Genomic DNA, 19,370 nt, shown 5'->3' on the forward strand with positions numbered 1-19,370 from the left:
TGCCCCCGCCATAGCGGAGGGGGCATAAAGTTATACCCATGTTCGTCTCTGTACGTACGTCCCAAAGTTGGTTTCCGTTCTCTAATTTTAGTTTGCCTCAACCAAATGTTATGAAACTTATACAAAATGCTTATTACCACAAAACACAGATCAATAGATATAAGAAGATGTGGTATGAGTGCCAATGAGACAACTCTCCATCCAAGTCAAAATTTATAAAAGTAACCAAGTTTGAATTTTGGTGGCATCATTTTAACCGTTCTAGAGTTATGCCCCTTTACAAATGGAAAAATTGCCGAATTTTTCGTTTCCATTCTCTAACTTTAGTTTGCTTCAACCAAATGCTATGAAACTTATACACAATGCTTATTACCACAAAATACAGATCAAGTTTGAATTTTGGTGGTGTCACTTTGATTGTTCTAGAGTTATGCCCCTTTACAAATGGAAACAATTGCTGATTTTTTCGTTTCTGTCCTCTAACTTAAGTTTGCCTCAACCAAATTTTATGAAACTTATACACAATGCTTATTACCACAACATACAGATCAAATTTGAATTTTGGGGTGTCACTTTTATTGTTCTAGAGTTAGGCCCCTTGACAAATGGAAAAATTGCTGAATTTTTCATTTCGGTTCTCTAACTTAAGTTTGCCTCAACCAAATTTTATGAAACTTATACACAATACTTATTACCACAAAACTTAGATCAAGTACAAATTTGGGTAACGTCACTTTTACCATTCTTCAGTTATGTCCCTTTATAACTTTATATGATATGCATGCGGGGGCATCATCTGTGTCAGATGGACACATTCCCCATTTATTTATTTTCTGTTTGTAGATTTCTACAGCTTTTTTATGGACTGTTTAGGGACAGTAACATTCAACTCTGAGGGAAGGGTATGGTTTACATTTCTATTAAAAAAATCTTTGCAGAAAAAATATATTGACAAGGGAGAAAAGAGTGAAAACAAATTTCTGAATGAAGGTATCATGCCATTAAATTGAATGTTAAGTTGTTAAAAAAAAATTGTGCTTTGTGCGCAAAAAAAAATTGAGGCTGGAGTGGAATTGAAAAAAAATATAAACTTCCATTCATAGTTAAATGGCCATTCTTGTATGCAAAGACTAAAATCTTCTTATGTGTGAAAGGGGGTTGTGTTGGGGGGGGGGGGGGGGGGGGGGGGGGGGGGGGGAGAGAGAAGATTCAGGATCCAGGAGAGAATACCAAAAAGCTCTTGTTCCTGTACATTTTGTATATCATTGAAATGAATAGTTTGTTTTAAATCAAAGTCTAAAATGTTTGCCCCTTGAAAAAAATTTCCCTAACTACAATAAAGATTTGTGGTGAGTGCCTTATGATGTCCAATGCTTGTTCTGCCTGCATCATGTTTGTGCCTTATGGTGCCCGGTTTATGTCTTTTGATGTGCAATGCTTGTTCTGTGCCTTATGATGCCTATGATGTTCCATGCTTGGTCTGTGCATTATGTTGCCTGGTCTATGCCTTCTTGATCTTTGCCTTATGATGTCCAATCTGGTATTCAACACACCAGAAATTAATTTAACATATTAATTAATTAATATCTTGTACACAAAGGGTTGGCTTTTGTCCATAATATGTGATATTCATCCTAATAAATAAATTATATAATTTTAAGCTGACAATTGACATTATATAACACCTGCTAACAGCTGGATGCTTCTAATTATCTAAAGCTAGGTCAAGGATGTTGAAGACTTGAAATCAGTTTTGATGGATGCAACCTTTTGATGTTATTAATCAGGAATTATTCAAAATTAAGCATTCAAGATCCTAAGTTAAGTTTAAGCTTAATTTTAAGACTTTTTTTTTCAATAATGCAAGGCTAAAATGAAATGTAGGATAATTGAATAGATTATGTGCAAAATTTCTAATAGATTTACATTTGTACTCTGGATTAATTACTATTCGTTTGATACCAATTTTCATGAATTTCGTGTGTACAGATGAACCACGAATTTAAAAGTTCAACAATTGACAAATTTTCTATAGACTTATTTGCGGACATTTGCAAAACCGAAATCAAATATCAATGAAAATGCAAGTTTTCCTCAATCCTCAAAAATTAGTAGCCACGAAAATGAATATATCCAAAGTATATTATCAGAGACATATATACTAAATATTTATGTATTTATATGTCTCTGATATTATGCAGTGATTTCAGCATTACAGATATATATAAAAATTTCAAGAACAAATAACTTTGCACATCTAAGTTTTATGCATCCTAAACTAAATTCCTTTTAATATTCCATTAATAGAATAGAAGTGAAGGCAAAGCTTTCATTTATCTTCTTTGAATGGTATAGGTTGATTTAAATTTGCAAAAAGTAATGCATTTTTTCCATTTTTCTGGCAAAAAAAGATCACAAAGAATAAAACTGAAATATCAATAAAAAAGGAAAGAAAAGGGAAGTGGCCAAAAAGCTTGGTTACATTTAAACAATGATTTTCCTTTCGTTTATCATAAAAACGTAAGATGAATGTTATTTAATTTTGAAAAATAGCCTGTGGATTTGACTCCCGGTCAATATTTATCTGTAGTTTGTTACATACAGATCTAAGTTTGTTTTGGATGACCAATTTAATGTATAATGCTCTGAGGCAAACAACCAAATTTATTATAAAATCAGCTGATCTTTGTATATATTGACAATAATTTCTCATGGTCACATTTTATTACAATGATTTTCCTACATGATTTAAATCTGTTTTCTGCAGATTTATCATCCTGTGTGGTTTCCATAGTTCAAAATGAATTTGATCCTTTACGTAGAAAAATTACTGAAGACAATTTAAAAAAAAAATTTTTTTAGCTGAAGTGACTAGAATTGAAAAACAAAGAATATGGGGACACAAAATCAGTACATGCACAGCAAAAAACAAACAAAACTTATAAAGCCCATAGAAACTTAGAGCATATCAAAAAGTCCATCTTTCAGTTTAAATACTTTGCTTATAAAGTAATACATCAAGACCCACTCAAAGCAATTGAAAAACATGTAAAAAGTAGAAGACAAAACTGGAATAGCTGTATCATTAAATAAACATGTTAAAGTAAGAAGAAAAGGGGATGACAAAAGACTGTAGTGTTTATAACTGAACAATGTGTATATGTTTTTGCCTTTTCATGGGTAAAGGATACTCCAGTTCTAAAATTACCTCCAGTCGTAGTCAACTTCACAATCTGCTTGCTCTTTTCTATACCTACAATGTAAATGTCCTGAAAGGGAAAGAAGTTTACTTATTGGCCATAAAACCAACTAAAAATTATGATCAATTGAATATCCAGTCAATAGAAATATGCTATGATTTGATAGTCCTCTAATTATGCACTATTAGTGTAGCCTCAGCAATCCACTTTGTTTACAATTTCTGGGTCACTATGGCCTTAAAGCCTACTAGTATGGTGTTTAGATGATGTACCGGTACTATTAACTTATCATGTGTTTGACTTCTGTAAAGTAAATAGGTGAGAACATATTTGGTTCCAGGTTGAAAACAAAAACAGTTTTTCTCTAGTTGATAGTATGTTTCAAATCATATTGTATTGTTTTGTATGTTTCCATCAAGGGTCCTTAATTGGAACATAAATATTCTATTCTATGGTTTCAAAGCATATTAAATAAATTTTGGCATCAGATACATTCAATCAAAGCATGCTGACTGTTTAATTTGGGGAGAATATAATAAAATTCTTTCCTTCATCACCATTACTTGATAATATAGCATCTTGTAGATGCATCATTCAAGTAAATGACTACTTTTGGAAGTATTTTTTAAGTAGAATTATGACAAAAAATATGCAATGATGTTCAATGTTTAAAGATTTCCAATTAGATTACACAACAATAACAGATCATAATGAATTTCAGCTAAAACCAAATTCCAGAAATTTATGATTTTTTTCTCTAAAAATTTAGTGAATCTCTGTCCAAAACTATGCTTACAGTTTTCTAAGGGACATTGACATCAAGTATTGAGGCACTTGGTGATGATGATGACATTGACATCAAGTATTGAGGCACTTGGTGATGATGATGACATTGACATCAAGTATTGAGGCACTTGATGATGATGATGATGGCTGGCTGCTTAACATCCAGCAAAAAATTACTATAAAAATAAGAAGACGTGGTATGATTGCCAATGAGACAATTCTACACAAGAGACCAAATGACACAGAAATTTACAACTATAGGTCACCATATGGCCTTCAACAATGAATAAAACCCATACTGCATAGTCAGCTATACAAGGCCCCAAAATGACAAATGTAAAACAATCAAAATGAGAAAACTAATGGCCTGATTTATGTACAAAATAATGAACGAAAAACAAATATGATATACAGCAACAAATGACAACCACTGAATTACAGGCTCCTGACTTGGGACAGGCACATACAGAATGTGGCAGGGTTAAACTAGTTTGAAGGCGCGCACACCCTCCCCCTAACCTGGGACAGTGGTGTAACAGTACAACATAAGAACAAACTATAAAAATCAGTTGAAAAGGGCTTAACTCATCAGGTCCATACATCAGAAATACATCTACCTAACAAAAACACAGAGTGGACGTGGCAGGGTAATTATACATCCTCACAACAAAAAGACACTAAGTACAGATCTGAGAGTACTTGCGGTTACTGACAGCTAGTTCAAAGCCAATAACAACTAATAAAAAAATTATGCATCTCAGACTAAAATATCAATCAGGATACATATCCAGGATTTTTAACGTGCTTGTTCACAAGGTAACAGTGCAGGAAGACATGTCACCTTACCCGACCTCCCGAACTGGAGGCCAAGGTTGCTGACAGCTAGTTCAAAGCCAATAACAACTAAATCATGCATCTAAGACTAAAATATCAATCAGTATGCATATCCAGGATTTTTAACGTGCTAGTTCACATGGTAACAGTGCAGGAAGACATGTCACCTTACCCGACCTACCGAACTGGAGGCCAAGGTTGCTACCACGAGACCACCGAGTTGGTTTGAGGCACTCGAAACATTTTGACTACCAGTACTACTAAAACGAAAATGAATACAACAATGGGATTGTGTGTTAACACAAAGAGATTAACATTGTAAAACTTTTTATCCCAAACTATGCACTACACCAGTAGGTTTAATTGATATCTATGATATCAGATAGGCAGGGCCTGTGATAGAGAGAGAAAATGTAAACAGCTAAATCCTAAAATGTCAGGAGCTTTAAGGGGGCTGCGACAACTTGCTTTAGAACCAATGGTTGTTTCCCAGACCTCACGGGGGTGGGGAGGGGGGGTCTCAACGTGGGATTTTGGGTACAGTTGTGCAGCTGGGATTTAACCCCCCCCCCCACCCCCCCCCCCCCCCCCCCCCATTCATATATTGAATAATTGTGAAATCCCTACCAATACATATATTTCACAGGGAAATCATAACCCATTCATATATTTATCAGCTCAAATAGTACCTATATGTGTCAATAAGTTTCAGCAGATGTGGAAATTTTAATGACAAAGAGTTTTGGAAATTCAGTGAAGATCGTTGCACAACAAACTGAAAAATTATGACCCATTGATATATCACAATTGGTCAATTACTACCTATTGATATATTTCCTCGGTAAAATTGCACCCCATTGATATATTTGACGTATCAAAAAAGGGACCCATTCCAGCGGCACATATGTGTATACCTTCATATAGGAAGGGACCCCCCCCCCCCCGTGCCAGACCTTTCACCTATTTTTCACATGAATAAAGCTGAAATTTGTTCAAGGCAGATTTTCAATTTTTTAAGGTAAAATAAAAAGAAAAGCACTCTTTTTCCTTACAGCAGACACCTATTATTTTATTTTCAATCTTTAAAAATTAGAGTATCCTTTAATATTTAAAGCAAATTGACAAACACATGATGATAATTTGGTTATCTCTTATTATTTTGGCCAAAATTCAAGTTTTGTTTCTTTCTCTTCTTGCATCATTCAATTTTATGAGATTAAGTGGTAAAAAATAAATGAACATGTAAAATGCCATGAACACACAAATATTTTTGTTATACATAGAAGATAAATACCCACACACAAGGATGTTACAATAAAAAAGTTGTTTTAGTCAGGATATATTTGGTGTTACAATAAGCGCATTGAATGGATGACTCTCTCAGGGTAAGGGTTCATAGAATAGAAAATGTTCGCTTATGCTGCTTTATTAATCTTTGTTTGTCACAAACAGTATTGAATATTTTGAGTTTTTAAAAAAGATGAAAAAAAGGTTTACCAAAGAGTAAAATCATCTGGTAGGATAACAAGAGATTAAGATTACTTTTACTTTAGGACTTATTTTAGTCTTATCAAATAATGTAATAAACAACTTTTACAACAAAAACCATAGTACCCAAAACAACAAGTTATTATTATGTAATATTTTTGTATTTGAAATACCAATAAAGTAATTTATTTATGACAATGAGGTAAAAATATGACTAAAAGTTACTTTGTTATTTGTATGTATGTTTGTTTGTATAGATCGTAAAAAAAGTGGAGAGGATTAATTTTTGACCAAATTTAAGAAAATAACCTTATTTTTAACATTAAAAGTTCTTTTAACCTTGGATCTACATCTCAAAACGTAATTAGGTAGATATTTTTTCACAATATGATATTTTGATAGTAAGTTGAAGGTCGTTTCGATACACACCTCCAGTTTTAGCCAATAAATTGCACGTAGTCGTTCGACCTCTTTCTAAACCAATCAAATTTGACTTTCGGCACATTGTAAAGCCGGTACATTTTTGTTCTTTTCAACTGTTTCTATTATTCGCCATATTTTAATACGTATTTGAGTAATTCCTATATAACCTCGGCCAAATTTTGGTATTAAGTCGAGAAATGTAAACAAATTGGCACGTAATTTGTTTTTTATCTTGTGGAAAATTTCTGAACATGTGACTCGTATCTCGCCTGCGGTTGGTTATATCACGAGTTAAAAGGTCATCATGAATAAAATTTACATATATTGACATCATTGTTGAAATTTATCAGCTGTTTTAATTCATTCAAATCCAACGAAGGAACTACACGTTATATTTTCTGTGCAAACATAAATGTATGATTTATCAGGATACTTTGATAATTGCTCTTGCAATTTAAATTTTGATCTCATAAACGGCAATACGGAGCCGGTAACTGTGATATTACCCTTTTGTGGTATGTGCAATAGGAATAAATATCTCCAAGATCCACGGAAAAAGTCACGTCTGTCAAAAAATGATAGTATGATTTTCAAAGAGGTAGGCACTTACAATTTTATTTAAAACTATCTTAATTGTATTATATTCTATCTCAGACATATGAAATTTACTAAAAAATAAAACTATTGTATTGTTTCGCCGGCCAATCTCCGGTAAACTAGACATTTGCTGAATCTCCCGTGGGAAAGACCCCTGACAGGTGTCCGATTGTGCTACGGTCAGCTGTTTTTAGACTGGACGGCGAACAAAGAATTTTAGGATTCTGTCGATATCCTTAATCGAAAAAAAAAGCATTTGTTCCAACATTAAATAAAAGGTTTTTTTAAAAGTAAAGAAAATTATTCAGTTTATTTAAAAGTAGCGGCCGGTTTAAAAGGATGTGTTGGGTCTTGTCAGACAATCAATCCATTGTTATGTAATATACATTATACAACAACTGTCGAGGTAATGTGCTAGAAGACACAGCCTTTAAATATATTGAAAACTTGGAAATTCCAAATCGATATAATGCATATTTAATTAAATGTGTATTGTGACTGTGTTTGGTTTGTTTAATAATGATACTTTTTTGATTGGGGGATTTTACTTCAATTTGTTAATGAAACCTTTATAGTTCGATTTAATTTGATAATGTAATTTGAATTTTAACATAGAAGTAAAGTAAATCTTTTCCATAAAACTAAACAAAATAAACTATAGGATGATATTGGCTGATTGGGCAACTTAATATTCAAGTTATGCTTGCTTAAAATTGAGTAGGCAAAGGATCACTGGGACCTTTTGGGATTAAGCTTTTTCTACCTATGCACAGTGGTCATCCTTGGTCATCTGACTTATGTCCACTCAACTTTATATATATCATTCATTCTGTCAAAAAAATTACATGTAAATACTAAATCAGCTGAAAATTATTTAGTGATAATCTCTACCGTTCCTGGTGTGCAAAGAAAAACCTTTAAAAGTTTATGGTAAAATTTTTTTTTTGCTTGCAAATACTCTGTAGTTAAAAAAAAAATTGTAACTATTATTTCATGAAATTGTTTTCTAATTCAATACAAAATCAATTTTTGTTTGAATTCTATATTTTTTTCCCTTCTTTTCAGATTATACCTGTCAACACTACTGAAGATCAGGTAATTACCACATTAAATAATTTGCTGTTTCAGAATCTTTATGCATTCTGGGTAATATTTTCAAAAGAGTACACCAAGAGGTTGTTATTTGATAATTGGAAATGCAACTGATGATGTAACATTATTTTCATTTGGGGTTCAAACAATGAAATTACCCATAAGTCCTTTAGATTCTGAAACAACTAATTTTTTATATAGATTTGTATGCGTACAATTTTTAAGAAGTATTAAATCAGTTGATATTTGCTTTTGGCAAGTAGATCACATTCTCCATAAAGTAATATAAGGAGAAGTACTATTTAAGAAGTATTTCTCAAATTGCTAGCCAAGATAGCTCAACTTTAAACAACTGAACTGTCTATGAACACATAAAGTTCAAATCAGAAGGTTTTATATATCATAGCAGAGGACACTATTGGTCTACTAAAGAAAGATAAGTTGGTCCATTGCAAAATCAGTGGCAGAATGTAATTACTCAGTTCCATCCCCTTTCACCATCCTTTGAAAATGTTGTGAACAATAATTAACCTTGATTAAATTTTCATCCACCTTTTCCTCTCGATAAATTTTTCATACTATTTAGGGCTGAGACATATGTGTCCAGTCTTAGGGCTGAAACATGTGTCCAGTGTGAGGGCTGAAACATATGTGTCCAGGGTAAGGACTGAAACATGTGTATACAGGCTGATTCACTCCAGAATGTTACACAAGTATTTATTGAAAAATATGACTGTTTCTTTTACATTTGTCATTTCGTCTTCAAAGTAAGTCTAGGGCTAAATTATATAAATTTATTACAAAGTTTTCTGCAAGAATTAAAATGTCTCCTTTAAAGATTGTTCTTATGCTAAGAAGAAAAACATTGCATAAACCTCAATATTAAAATACATAATTGTTACATAAATCAATACATACATTTGTAACATGTTTTATTCAATATTTAATTTTTCACCTGTTTCTCATTTAAACAAGTGAATAAAACTAAAAGTTATTATAATCATATTAACCAATGGTCACACTTCAAAAATTTGTTCCTGTTGACACTAGTTTAAAATTCTATTTAAAAAGGAAATCACTTTAAAAGGATTGTATTAAAAAGAAAATTGTATTGGGTAGATTAGTTGACGTGCTGATGCAATTACATGCTATAGGTTTGTGGAAGGGTGATGCAATCAAGAAATACATAAATAGCTGATGAAACTGTTAGGATCTTGTTATTCTAATCAAGGATGTTGAGATGTTAGGTTGTGATTTAGTTGTATATCAGTGAAAGTTTTTATTTTGTTTTTGTGGATTATATACTAAATGAAAGAAAAATGATGATCCAACTTCAGGATTTTCAAAATAAGAAGGTAGAATTATTAATATTTATTTTAGAAAAAATTTGGTAAATAACAGTTAGCATTGGTTAGCGAGAACAATTAAAAAAAGTTTGTAAGATTTTTTGAAAGAAAGTTAAGAGGTACATGTATTTACATGTAATGTAATTAAGACCATTGTTTAAATGAAATTTTTTGTGATTAATATCTCAGTATAAATTTGTAAACTTTTTGAAAAGGAATTTTTCATTTGGGATTTGATTCACATGATTTGGGAGAAGACATTTTTTTACATTTTGAAATAAATCACCCTTTTAAGAAAACAGATGAAATCAATAACTTTTTTTTTAATTTAAAAAATATAAAGTATAGATTTGTGCAGAGAGGGTGTATTCTTAATGTTTTACCAAAAATAACTGAATTTAATGGATGTTATGTCCTTCTACTTTATGTATTTGTCAAAGCACAGTTGACAGGTAATCAGTCAGTCACACTTGACAGAACTCATAAACATGACTTTAATTAAATTATTACTTAATTAGCCAGAGCTTGCTGATTACAGCTATTTTTGATAGATCACTGCACTGATATTATTGATGTTTAATCAAGACAATGAGCTTTGTCTTTTAAATTCTAGATTATCATATTGACAAGTTTTTTTGGCATTTTGTTGGAATTATGTAATATATCATTAAGAGTGTAATAAACTTATGAAAACCATAATTAAAGTGTTAAAATTGTAAATTGCTAGGCAAACACACTTCCCATCTGTCAGGTGATAATTTACCTGTTTAATTTGATAACTCTTATTAGGTTTATTCAATATTAAAATTTATAACATAATTATGTACACACATCCAGTTGTCATTATAAGAAAGATTAAAACAGATAATTTCATCTTTAAAATACAATGATTTAATTTGCAGATTAACTGTAAAATAAAAATATTGGCATTTTGTAAATAGGTAATAAGTTAAAAAAAATATGGTTATAAAATTTCTTTAATACAATAAAGTCCTGGGTCTTTAGAAAGTTTCTCTGATCATTGGCTAAATCGAAACTTATCAGATTTCACAAAGTTCATAATATTGCCTTTATACAAATTGTATATATAATTTAAGATGCAACTAGTTTGTATTTAAAGCTTGTGATTTTATGAGGCCTATGGATTTTGAACACCACCCGACCATCTCCTTCCAATAATTTTACATTTTAATGTTCTTTGATTGGATGAAATAGTTTGAAATATAGACTAACATTTCTTATGATGTTTTTTTTTGTCTTTGCAGACACAAATGGTATTTATAGACGCATTTCTACAAAATAACAGGCTGGACCATCTTACTCAATTGATGGGCTACCACCCAACTTACTTAGAAAATTTCCTGCGGACTCAGCAGTATTTGCTCCGTGGAGATGGACCTTTACCATTTCATTTCAGACACTACATTGCCATCATGGTAAGGATAAAAATACTTTAAATAACTATTATTAGTATACATGTAGTTACTAGTGAAGTGGTGATTTGAAACAACTTTTAATGACTATAATCATAGATGTAAAGTAGTGCTATTGTCAAGGATGAAAAAATAATGGAAAAATGCTATTTTCATCCTTTTTGCTTAAGTTGCAAAAACAACATAAAGTTCGTAATTGGTTTTAGCTGACAAAGACACCTGTAATTGATTGTTAGATATTTATTTTGTGAAGGTCAGCGGAAAAAGCTGATGCCAAGATACATGTAAACACAAATTTTGCAATGTTTGTCTAATGTTAGGTTTGGTATAAATACACACACTGTACATAATAATGTATAGCCACAAACTAATTTAAATGGGAGGGCCTGTAGCAACTAACAAACTTACATATAAGTGACAAGCGTTTGGTTTACCACAAACACAGTTTTTTTAAACAGCTGACAAATGTAAATCGCTCGTGTGACTTGTGGCGTGATTTGGTTATACAATGATGTCATTACGGTCTCCAATTACAAAGGTCGTAAAATGTGTCTTAAGGGTTTATTGGATTCTAAAGAGCTCTATTGGAAATTTAAATTAAAATGGGTTCATTCAAGTGTAACAAGCATGTCCCTTTTACTTTGTTTGAAGCCCCTTTGTTGAATTAAAATTGAAAGGCTACTTGAAGAAATATTGGCCAGGTGGCTGTATCTCTGTTATAAAACCCCCCAAAAAAAAAAAAAAAAAACAGACTGAAAATGATAATTTGAAACAAATTTTATAAATGAAGAGAATATTTAAAGCAGAAATCAAATCAAATAACTTATTTAAATATATCTTAAATACTTTTATTATATTTTATTATTTTGTATTGCATTTAGATATTGTTCATAAACTAATGGAGTATATTTTCAATTTTCTTTTAGGCTGCATCACGACATCAGTGTACATATTTAATACACCTTCATGAAGAAGAGTTCATCTTACAAAATGGAGATCCTGATTGGTTAAAGGGACCAACTCATATTCCAAAGAAAATTAGGAACCTGTTTGAACTGAACAAATTAATGGCACACAGACCATGGTTGATAAATAAATCTCATATTGAAGTGAGTTTATAAAGTTGCTAATGTGAATATTTGGCCTAACATTTTTGGTTGCAATGTAAAAAAATGAATGTAAACTAAAATAACTTCATTATTGTTTGAAGCTTTGAATTCCATGCCAACAAAAATAAAGCAGAATTTGCATTTATGAAGAAGAAATGAATCATGCTATATTGTAGTCAGTGGGTACACTTATTAGACTAGACATTTGTACAAGTACATGATGAGTGGACTGTCCTAATGACAGATTATACACTTGGATAACCTTGTAGTATTTATAACTCTTGTCATCTCTGGCCAGAAGAGTTTTATCCTAAAAGTATTATAATGATGTCTTTATCAAATGAACTATCTACTGGTCAAGGAAGTGTCAGTTCTGGTTTCCTGTTCATTATTAACTGGTTACTTGTATGTTGCTAAAAGTTTTATATTGAATGTCACTTTAATAAAATAAAACGCTTTGAGTTCTTGTCCTAAATGCTGCTCAATTTGTTTTGGCATCTACTTAGATAAGATGATGACTTGAACAAATGATAATACACATGACAAAAATAAAAAGTGCTTCAAGAATTTAAATAATAAAAAAAACGTATTATTTTTTTCAGAAATTAACAAGAGGAAAAGACAATTGGTCACTCTCAGAATTAATGCAGGCTATATGTTTAATGGCACACTTCCATGCCATGTGTAGTTTTGTGTATGGTTGTGGTGTACGGAATGAGCTGGATCATAATGGAGAGTCATTACACCGCCGGTTATCGATGAGCGATGATTCCGATAGTGACACACAGGTACGTGGAGATTTTATTTCTTGGGCAGTTTGGAATAAATCATATACATTGTATACTAATTTCACACAATTGTGCCTAGTAGATAATAGGGTTCCTTGAATTATAATTTGATTGTTTCTGGATTGTTTAATGTCATAGAATTTTAATATATTTATTGTATATACAAAGTGCAACATAAGATTGAGGTAACCATTGCATGTTGTTAACTTATTAATCAGTCTTCAGGAAGTTATTCTTATCACGTAAGAACTAATTCTTGTGACTAAAATTAAATATAGAATGATGAATTATTGTTTGCTTAATGTCCAGTGTTTAAAAATAGATGTAATACCAAAAGATTTAAAGGTAATCATGTATTAATTTATCTACATCACCTGTAACTAAACGTGGAGATTATCAATTTCATTCACCTTTATCGATGAACTAAATATTTGATCGCAAGTGACGACCTTGGTTAAATTGGTGAAGGTTGATAAAATAAAACTTTGTAAGAGAAAAGGTATTTGGCTTTTAAAAATAGTTTTTTTTTATTTGGTGTAATCATTTTATGGCAAGGAAAAAATTGCAGTCCATTGTTCAATTTGTGCTTACATAGCCTGTTTAAAATGCAGGAGAAACGTTAAAGCTATCTTATTTCCAATTCTGACTAGGGAAAAATTGCTGTCCATCATCCTTCAATTTAGGCTACCCTAGTCTATGTAAAATGCTGGAGAAATGATGTTTGATTATTTCAATTTTAAAATTTATTATATATATGTGTGCTATAAATCTCTTGTTTTGGTTTCTAGGGAAATGAACCAGAAGTAAAAATAGAAGTTTTGATGGAAAGGATGAAAAAATTAAATGAAGATGACAGTGATGATCCAACAGAGGAAGAAAGATTAAAAAGATTTGAATCAATAGAAAATCAAAGTGTTGAATGTAAGTGTCTCAACAAGTTACTATTGTATAGTTACCATTTTTGCAAAAGATACATGAGTGATTTATGGAACAAAATATCCAAACAAACATCCAGGATTTTTCCACCAATAGAAATTGGTTGCAAGCGTGCTAAAAGTGGATTTCACACCAACAAACAATTGGAAAATCTAAAGAGAATAAAAAAAATTTCAGAAACAAAATATTTTTCAATACTAGAGTAATAGTAGCATTGTATTTTGTACAAAAAACTTTAGATTTATAACATACATACACATAAATCCAACAATAAGATAGTTTAGAAATAACCATGAGTGTCATTTTTCAAACTTAATTTTTCAGTAATAAGTTCATCGATCCCATCACCTAGAGTAGAAGTGTTAAAATATTGTGAAGATCCTGAGTTCTGCTATCAGGATTTTGCTAAACGAGACAATTTAGACTCTATACCTACATTCAGAGCACAAGATTATAATTGGGAGGAGCATGGATTCTCATTAGCTAATCGTTTATTATCCGACATAGGAAGTAATTTAGAAGATCGATTCAACATTGCCATAAATTTAACATACTACACGTAAGTACCTAATTCCATTCTTTTAGGCATCAAGTTTGAATGGTTTTACACTAGTAATTTTTTGGGGCCCTTTATAGCTTACTGTTCGGTGTGAGCCAAGGCTCCGTGTTGAAGACCGTACTGTGACCTATAATGGTTTACTTTTATAATTTTGACTTGGATGGAGAGTTGTCTCATTGGCGCTCATACCACATCTTCTTATATCTATCAAGTGCAAATCTTATAAAGTGGTGTAAGGGAGGTAACTCTAACCATTTGTCAAAGTATACTATTCGGCTATATGGTTTCATACTTATTTTATACATATATTTATTTATGGTTTCATTTAAAATGAACACAAGTTTTTGAAAAAAAGTTTTGAGACAATATTGACTGAATATAGAAAATTAGAATAATAATTGTGTGGCAAGCTTTTAATTGTTGTTATTCTATTTTTTACAGAATGGGGAAAGTGAAAAATGTTGATACCAGTGCTTTCAGATGTGCAATTTGGAATTACATACATTGCCTTTATGGCATCATGCATGATGACTTTAATTACTCCCAAGTTAACCAATTGTTAGATAGGAATTTAAAATCATACATAAAAACTGTGACATGTTATCCCGAAAGACTGACTAAAAAGGATTATGACAGTTGTATGCAGGAATTCAGACATTCTGAAAAGGTATGTTGAAAATTATTATAAAAATGAAAATTGTATTTTTGAAAATCTGTAAGAGTTATTCAAAAGTATGCACAGATAAAGCAAATAAAATATTAGATGCATTAATCAGAATTACACAGAAAAAAAAAAGCTTAAAAAAATGAGCAGCTTTTTTCACATATATTCTTAAGAAAAAAATATTTGTGTTATGAACATTATTGAATAACTTTTTCAATTAATTTCAACAATTTGTTTTGAAAGAAGCACAGTATCTTCATTGTCTCAACAACTAAATCAATGTTGAATTGTTAAAGGACATATTCGATTTAAAAAAAAAAGTTATTATGGATAGAATTTTGTAGGTTTCATTGCCATACATATTGAAAAAAAAGTTTGACTACACACTTTACACACTAAACATGTGGTTGATTAGCTTTAAGTAACCTTAAAAGTATGTTTAAGTCTTAACTTTATATACAACATACATGTACAAAATGTATAACCACAGACACTGTTATTTTGTTTGCCAATGAAATCCACTACCATCCTATTTAAACATTGTATACTTCCATGGATAAAAGTAAAAACCCAAATTGACAATATTATCTTTATTATTCCAGGTACATGTGAACTTAATGTTGTTAGAAGCCCGGTTACAAGGAGAGTTACTGTATTCCCTACGAGCAGTGATGCAGCACATGACGTGAAAAAACAATCGAACAATGTATCTAGTCTTATGGCCAATGGTGCATTGTGGGTAGTGGCCATTTTTCTGTGATAGTCTTTCATTAATAAGTGATACTGTTTTTATTTGTTGTGACTGTATTTAAGTGTCTTGTAGATTATTTGAACTAATGAACAGGGGAAATCTATTAAATTTTTCTGAATTGATGTCAAAATTTAACAAATTTCAGTTTTCTATTTACTTATTTCATTTTTTCATCATTGATTCGATCATAATTTCCATTTTGAATTAAGTTGAATAGCAATGTCAAGGACATTTTCAATAGAAAAGTTGTATGGAATAATGTTCAGTAATATAAATTTTCTGTCGTCTGCTACTACATTTTTTGTACTACTTTTTGTTTACCTTTCTTAGCAAAAATGTTTTATCAAATGAAGAAATCTTGATTAGTTCCAGGGAGGATAGAAATTTTAAAATACAAAAATTGGGATGATCCTGATTTATAGTTCATTTAAGCTGCAATTGGGAATGTATGTTTTTGTTGAAAATGGTTCGTGAATGATGTTGAACATGTTATACGAAATGAGATTAGCCATTTTTTTTGGGCAAAATCTGTTCAAACACACAAAGCATTAGAGTGATGTTATGATTGTAAGATCTTTGCTAGTTTTATGGCAATGATAAGGGTAGATTTAGTTTTCATTATGAGATTGTGACTGAACAGCATTTCAGTAGTGAACAAACTTTAATATTGTATGTGGAGCTTTTGAGAGGTCAACATTGTCAAAGTCATGTTTTTACGACGAGTTAGTACATTGTGCCACTAAGTTGTCAGTTTGTTAAACAGTATTAATTCATTTGAAAAAGACGATATACATAGTCAAGATTTTTCTCAGGGATGTTTTTTTTCGATAAGAGAAAAGTTATTGACTTTCGGCCTTTACTTTAGATATGCTGTAAATGCAAATATAAAAGAAAAAGAAATGCATAGATAGTTCAGTTGACTAAATCAAAAATTACTTACAATGTAAGTTAACATTCTCTTCTTGTGATGTATTTTTGTTTTATAACAAGTTTTGTTTTCGTTATTTATTAACCTTACATTTTTCAAAAATGCAATTTGCTTAAATGTTTGAACCCGTTCTTGTAGTGCTTTTATCGATAAAAATCCATATTACCTTGAAGCTAGTTTAAGTCAAAAAGCATAATTCTGAATATTGGTGCAAAAAAGGAGTCAAGTCTTCCTGGAATACAAAAAAAAATGTTTGCCAAAAGTTCAATTTTGTTCAGAAAAATCATTTTTAATATTGTTATTAGAAGAAAAAAGATGATTTTAATTCTGAATAGGAAGTTTTATTTTCAAAAAGTTTAATTTATATAGTTGCATATAGTCCTTCATTTGAAAAGATGATACTATCTTGATTTGATCAAGACAAAAAGTGCTGATAAAAAACGTCAAAATATCACTTTTTATATTGTTGAACAGTATTAATGCAAAATTAGGATAATTGAAGAGTGCTTATAAAAAAATGAGATTAATAGAGTCTAATTTTGCGTTTTTGAATAGCGTACGGGTATGGTTAATGTAATCGAATGTAATTAATTACTGATTATTACATCATAACATTCATTGAATTCAAATACATGTACATGTATGTTCATTCCGTCGATCAAATATTAATATCATATCATAGTCATTCATACGAACATGTAAATAATAACAGTCAATAATTGTTGGGCATTGAATGATAGGTACCCTATGTTTATGTTACGGAATCGTAGATCTGTATATGGGGTTGAAGCCATCTCAAAGTTGAATGTGAAAAATGATGCAAGCATTGAATATTCATGATAAATAGATTTAAAAGATTTTAAAAGAGGCGCAAACATGCTTCAGGATAGAAACATGAAAGAGAAAGAATTATCATTGCAAATCAGGTTTTGCTTGTAATTATTGCTTTTTAAACATTTAAATGCAATTTTATCATGTTTATAGGTTGAAAGAATTAAATCTGCATGTATTCAAGGCTTTCATCAGTTTTCAATTGACGTTTAAGATGTGTTGAGACCCTGGTTAAGTTATTGAAATTAGAGTAACATAAATTAAATAACAGTGCTAAAAAGATGTGAAAATATATTATAATAAATGTATATTAGAGATCCTTTACTTACATAATATATGAGAAAGTAATTATTAAGAACTTCTTGAACAAATCCAGGAAGTAAAACTAAATAAGATCAGGAGCTTTTTTGTGTTTTTTCAATGTGGCCTTGTATATTGCCTTCCATACACTTGAAAGAATTAGGCTTTTTGCTATTAGTACCTTTTTGGCATTGCAGCTTAAGATTTTTTCATATGGCCATATGGAAAAGTACAGATTTGCCCTGAAATAAATATTTTATTGCTTAGGGCTTTGCTGCAAGATGAAATCTTGCCTATATCTACAGCAAATTGCTGTACAGTAATATCTATCCTTTTGGTAATTCTTCATATTAAAACGATGTCATTTTGTGTAAAAAATCAGGCCATTATGGCGTAACATGCCTTTGAACAATCAAAAACATGGAATCGTATGGCAAGTGGTTAATTATTTATTGTTAAATATTTACATGTAAATTTGTACATGGTTGTTGTTTGTTACTAGAGTAGGAAGTTATTTTTTCAAAGAAAAAAAAAAACAAAAAACAAATGTGCCAAGCATTTCATCTCTAACAAGTTTCATGTTTATGACAAAAAATATAACAAATTTTCACAATATATACTTCAGTAAACATTAGTAAACTTTATGTAGGTACAAAATGTTCCTGTGCATGCTTTTGAATACAAAATTTTAACTTTTAAAAAAGAAACTACATGTAAATTTAATGTATTTTTCAATGCTATTGGCACATTTGGTAAATAGAAAAAAAAAGAAAAAGTATCAGACTCTGAAAAAAAAAGTAAAGAGAAAATAGAATCAACCAGCAAATAGGTTCCATGTAAAAGATAATAATATTTTTGTGTGAAATGTTGACCTGACGTTATATATGAAACCAACTTAACTGATGAACATTTCTATTTATTATACTAAAACCTTTTCTATATTGTGATAATGAATGTTGAAATAAAAAAAATTATTTGAAATATGATTTGTTATATATGTGTAGTGATGTTTCCCATAAGAGCTGTAAATATTCTATTAACTGTGTTCTGGAGAATTCCTTTAAAATTAAAATAAAGAGATGTGATATGATTTCCAATGAGATAATTATAAACCCAAGACCAAGGGAAAAAGATGCAAACAACTAAGGTTGACATACTGTCCTCAACAATGTGAAAAACTCATGATGTATATCAAGTTATAAAAGGGCCATTGATTACAAAATGGGAAGCAATTCAAAAGATGAAAATTAGCTAATTCCTCCTTCCTGGCTAAGGACAGGCATAAACTTGTTTTCAAGTGCTCAA

General features: G+C 30.7%; 1 protein-coding gene across 3 annotated transcripts in view; it reads left to right on the forward strand.

Annotated features, from left to right (window-relative positions):
* Nucleotides 1-19,046, forward strand: part of LOC127724120 (sestrin homolog) — a 61,029-nt gene extending 41,983 nt beyond the window's left edge. Inside the window, exons 1-9 of one of the 3 annotated variants that reach the window (XM_052230980.1) lie at nucleotides 6,126-6,205; nucleotides 8,394-8,423; nucleotides 11,032-11,202; nucleotides 12,126-12,308; nucleotides 12,911-13,096; nucleotides 13,885-14,017; nucleotides 14,357-14,591; nucleotides 15,033-15,258; nucleotides 15,858-19,046. In XM_052230980.1, coding sequence (XP_052086940.1) covers nucleotides 6,188-6,205; nucleotides 8,394-8,423; nucleotides 11,032-11,202; nucleotides 12,126-12,308; nucleotides 12,911-13,096; nucleotides 13,885-14,017; nucleotides 14,357-14,591; nucleotides 15,033-15,258; nucleotides 15,858-15,944 — 1,269 coding nt within the window. In that variant the 5' untranslated portion in view covers nucleotides 6,126-6,187 and the 3' untranslated portion in view covers nucleotides 15,945-19,046. Of the gene's footprint in view, nucleotides 1-6,125; nucleotides 6,206-7,054; nucleotides 7,330-8,393; nucleotides 8,424-11,031; nucleotides 11,203-12,125; nucleotides 12,309-12,910; nucleotides 13,097-13,884; nucleotides 14,018-14,356; nucleotides 14,592-15,032; nucleotides 15,259-15,857 lie in introns of those variants that run through there. The other 2 variants (XM_052230979.1, XM_052230977.1) reach the window with 2 other exon arrangements.
* Nucleotides 19,047-19,370: the final 324 nt, after the last annotated feature.

This window comes from Mytilus californianus, unplaced genomic scaffold, assembly GCF_021869535.1.
Source record: "Mytilus californianus isolate M0D057914Y unplaced genomic scaffold, xbMytCali1.0.p SCAF_14, whole genome shotgun sequence".
In the NCBI taxonomy this organism is placed as follows: Eukaryota; Metazoa; Mollusca; class Bivalvia; order Mytilida; family Mytilidae; genus Mytilus; species Mytilus californianus.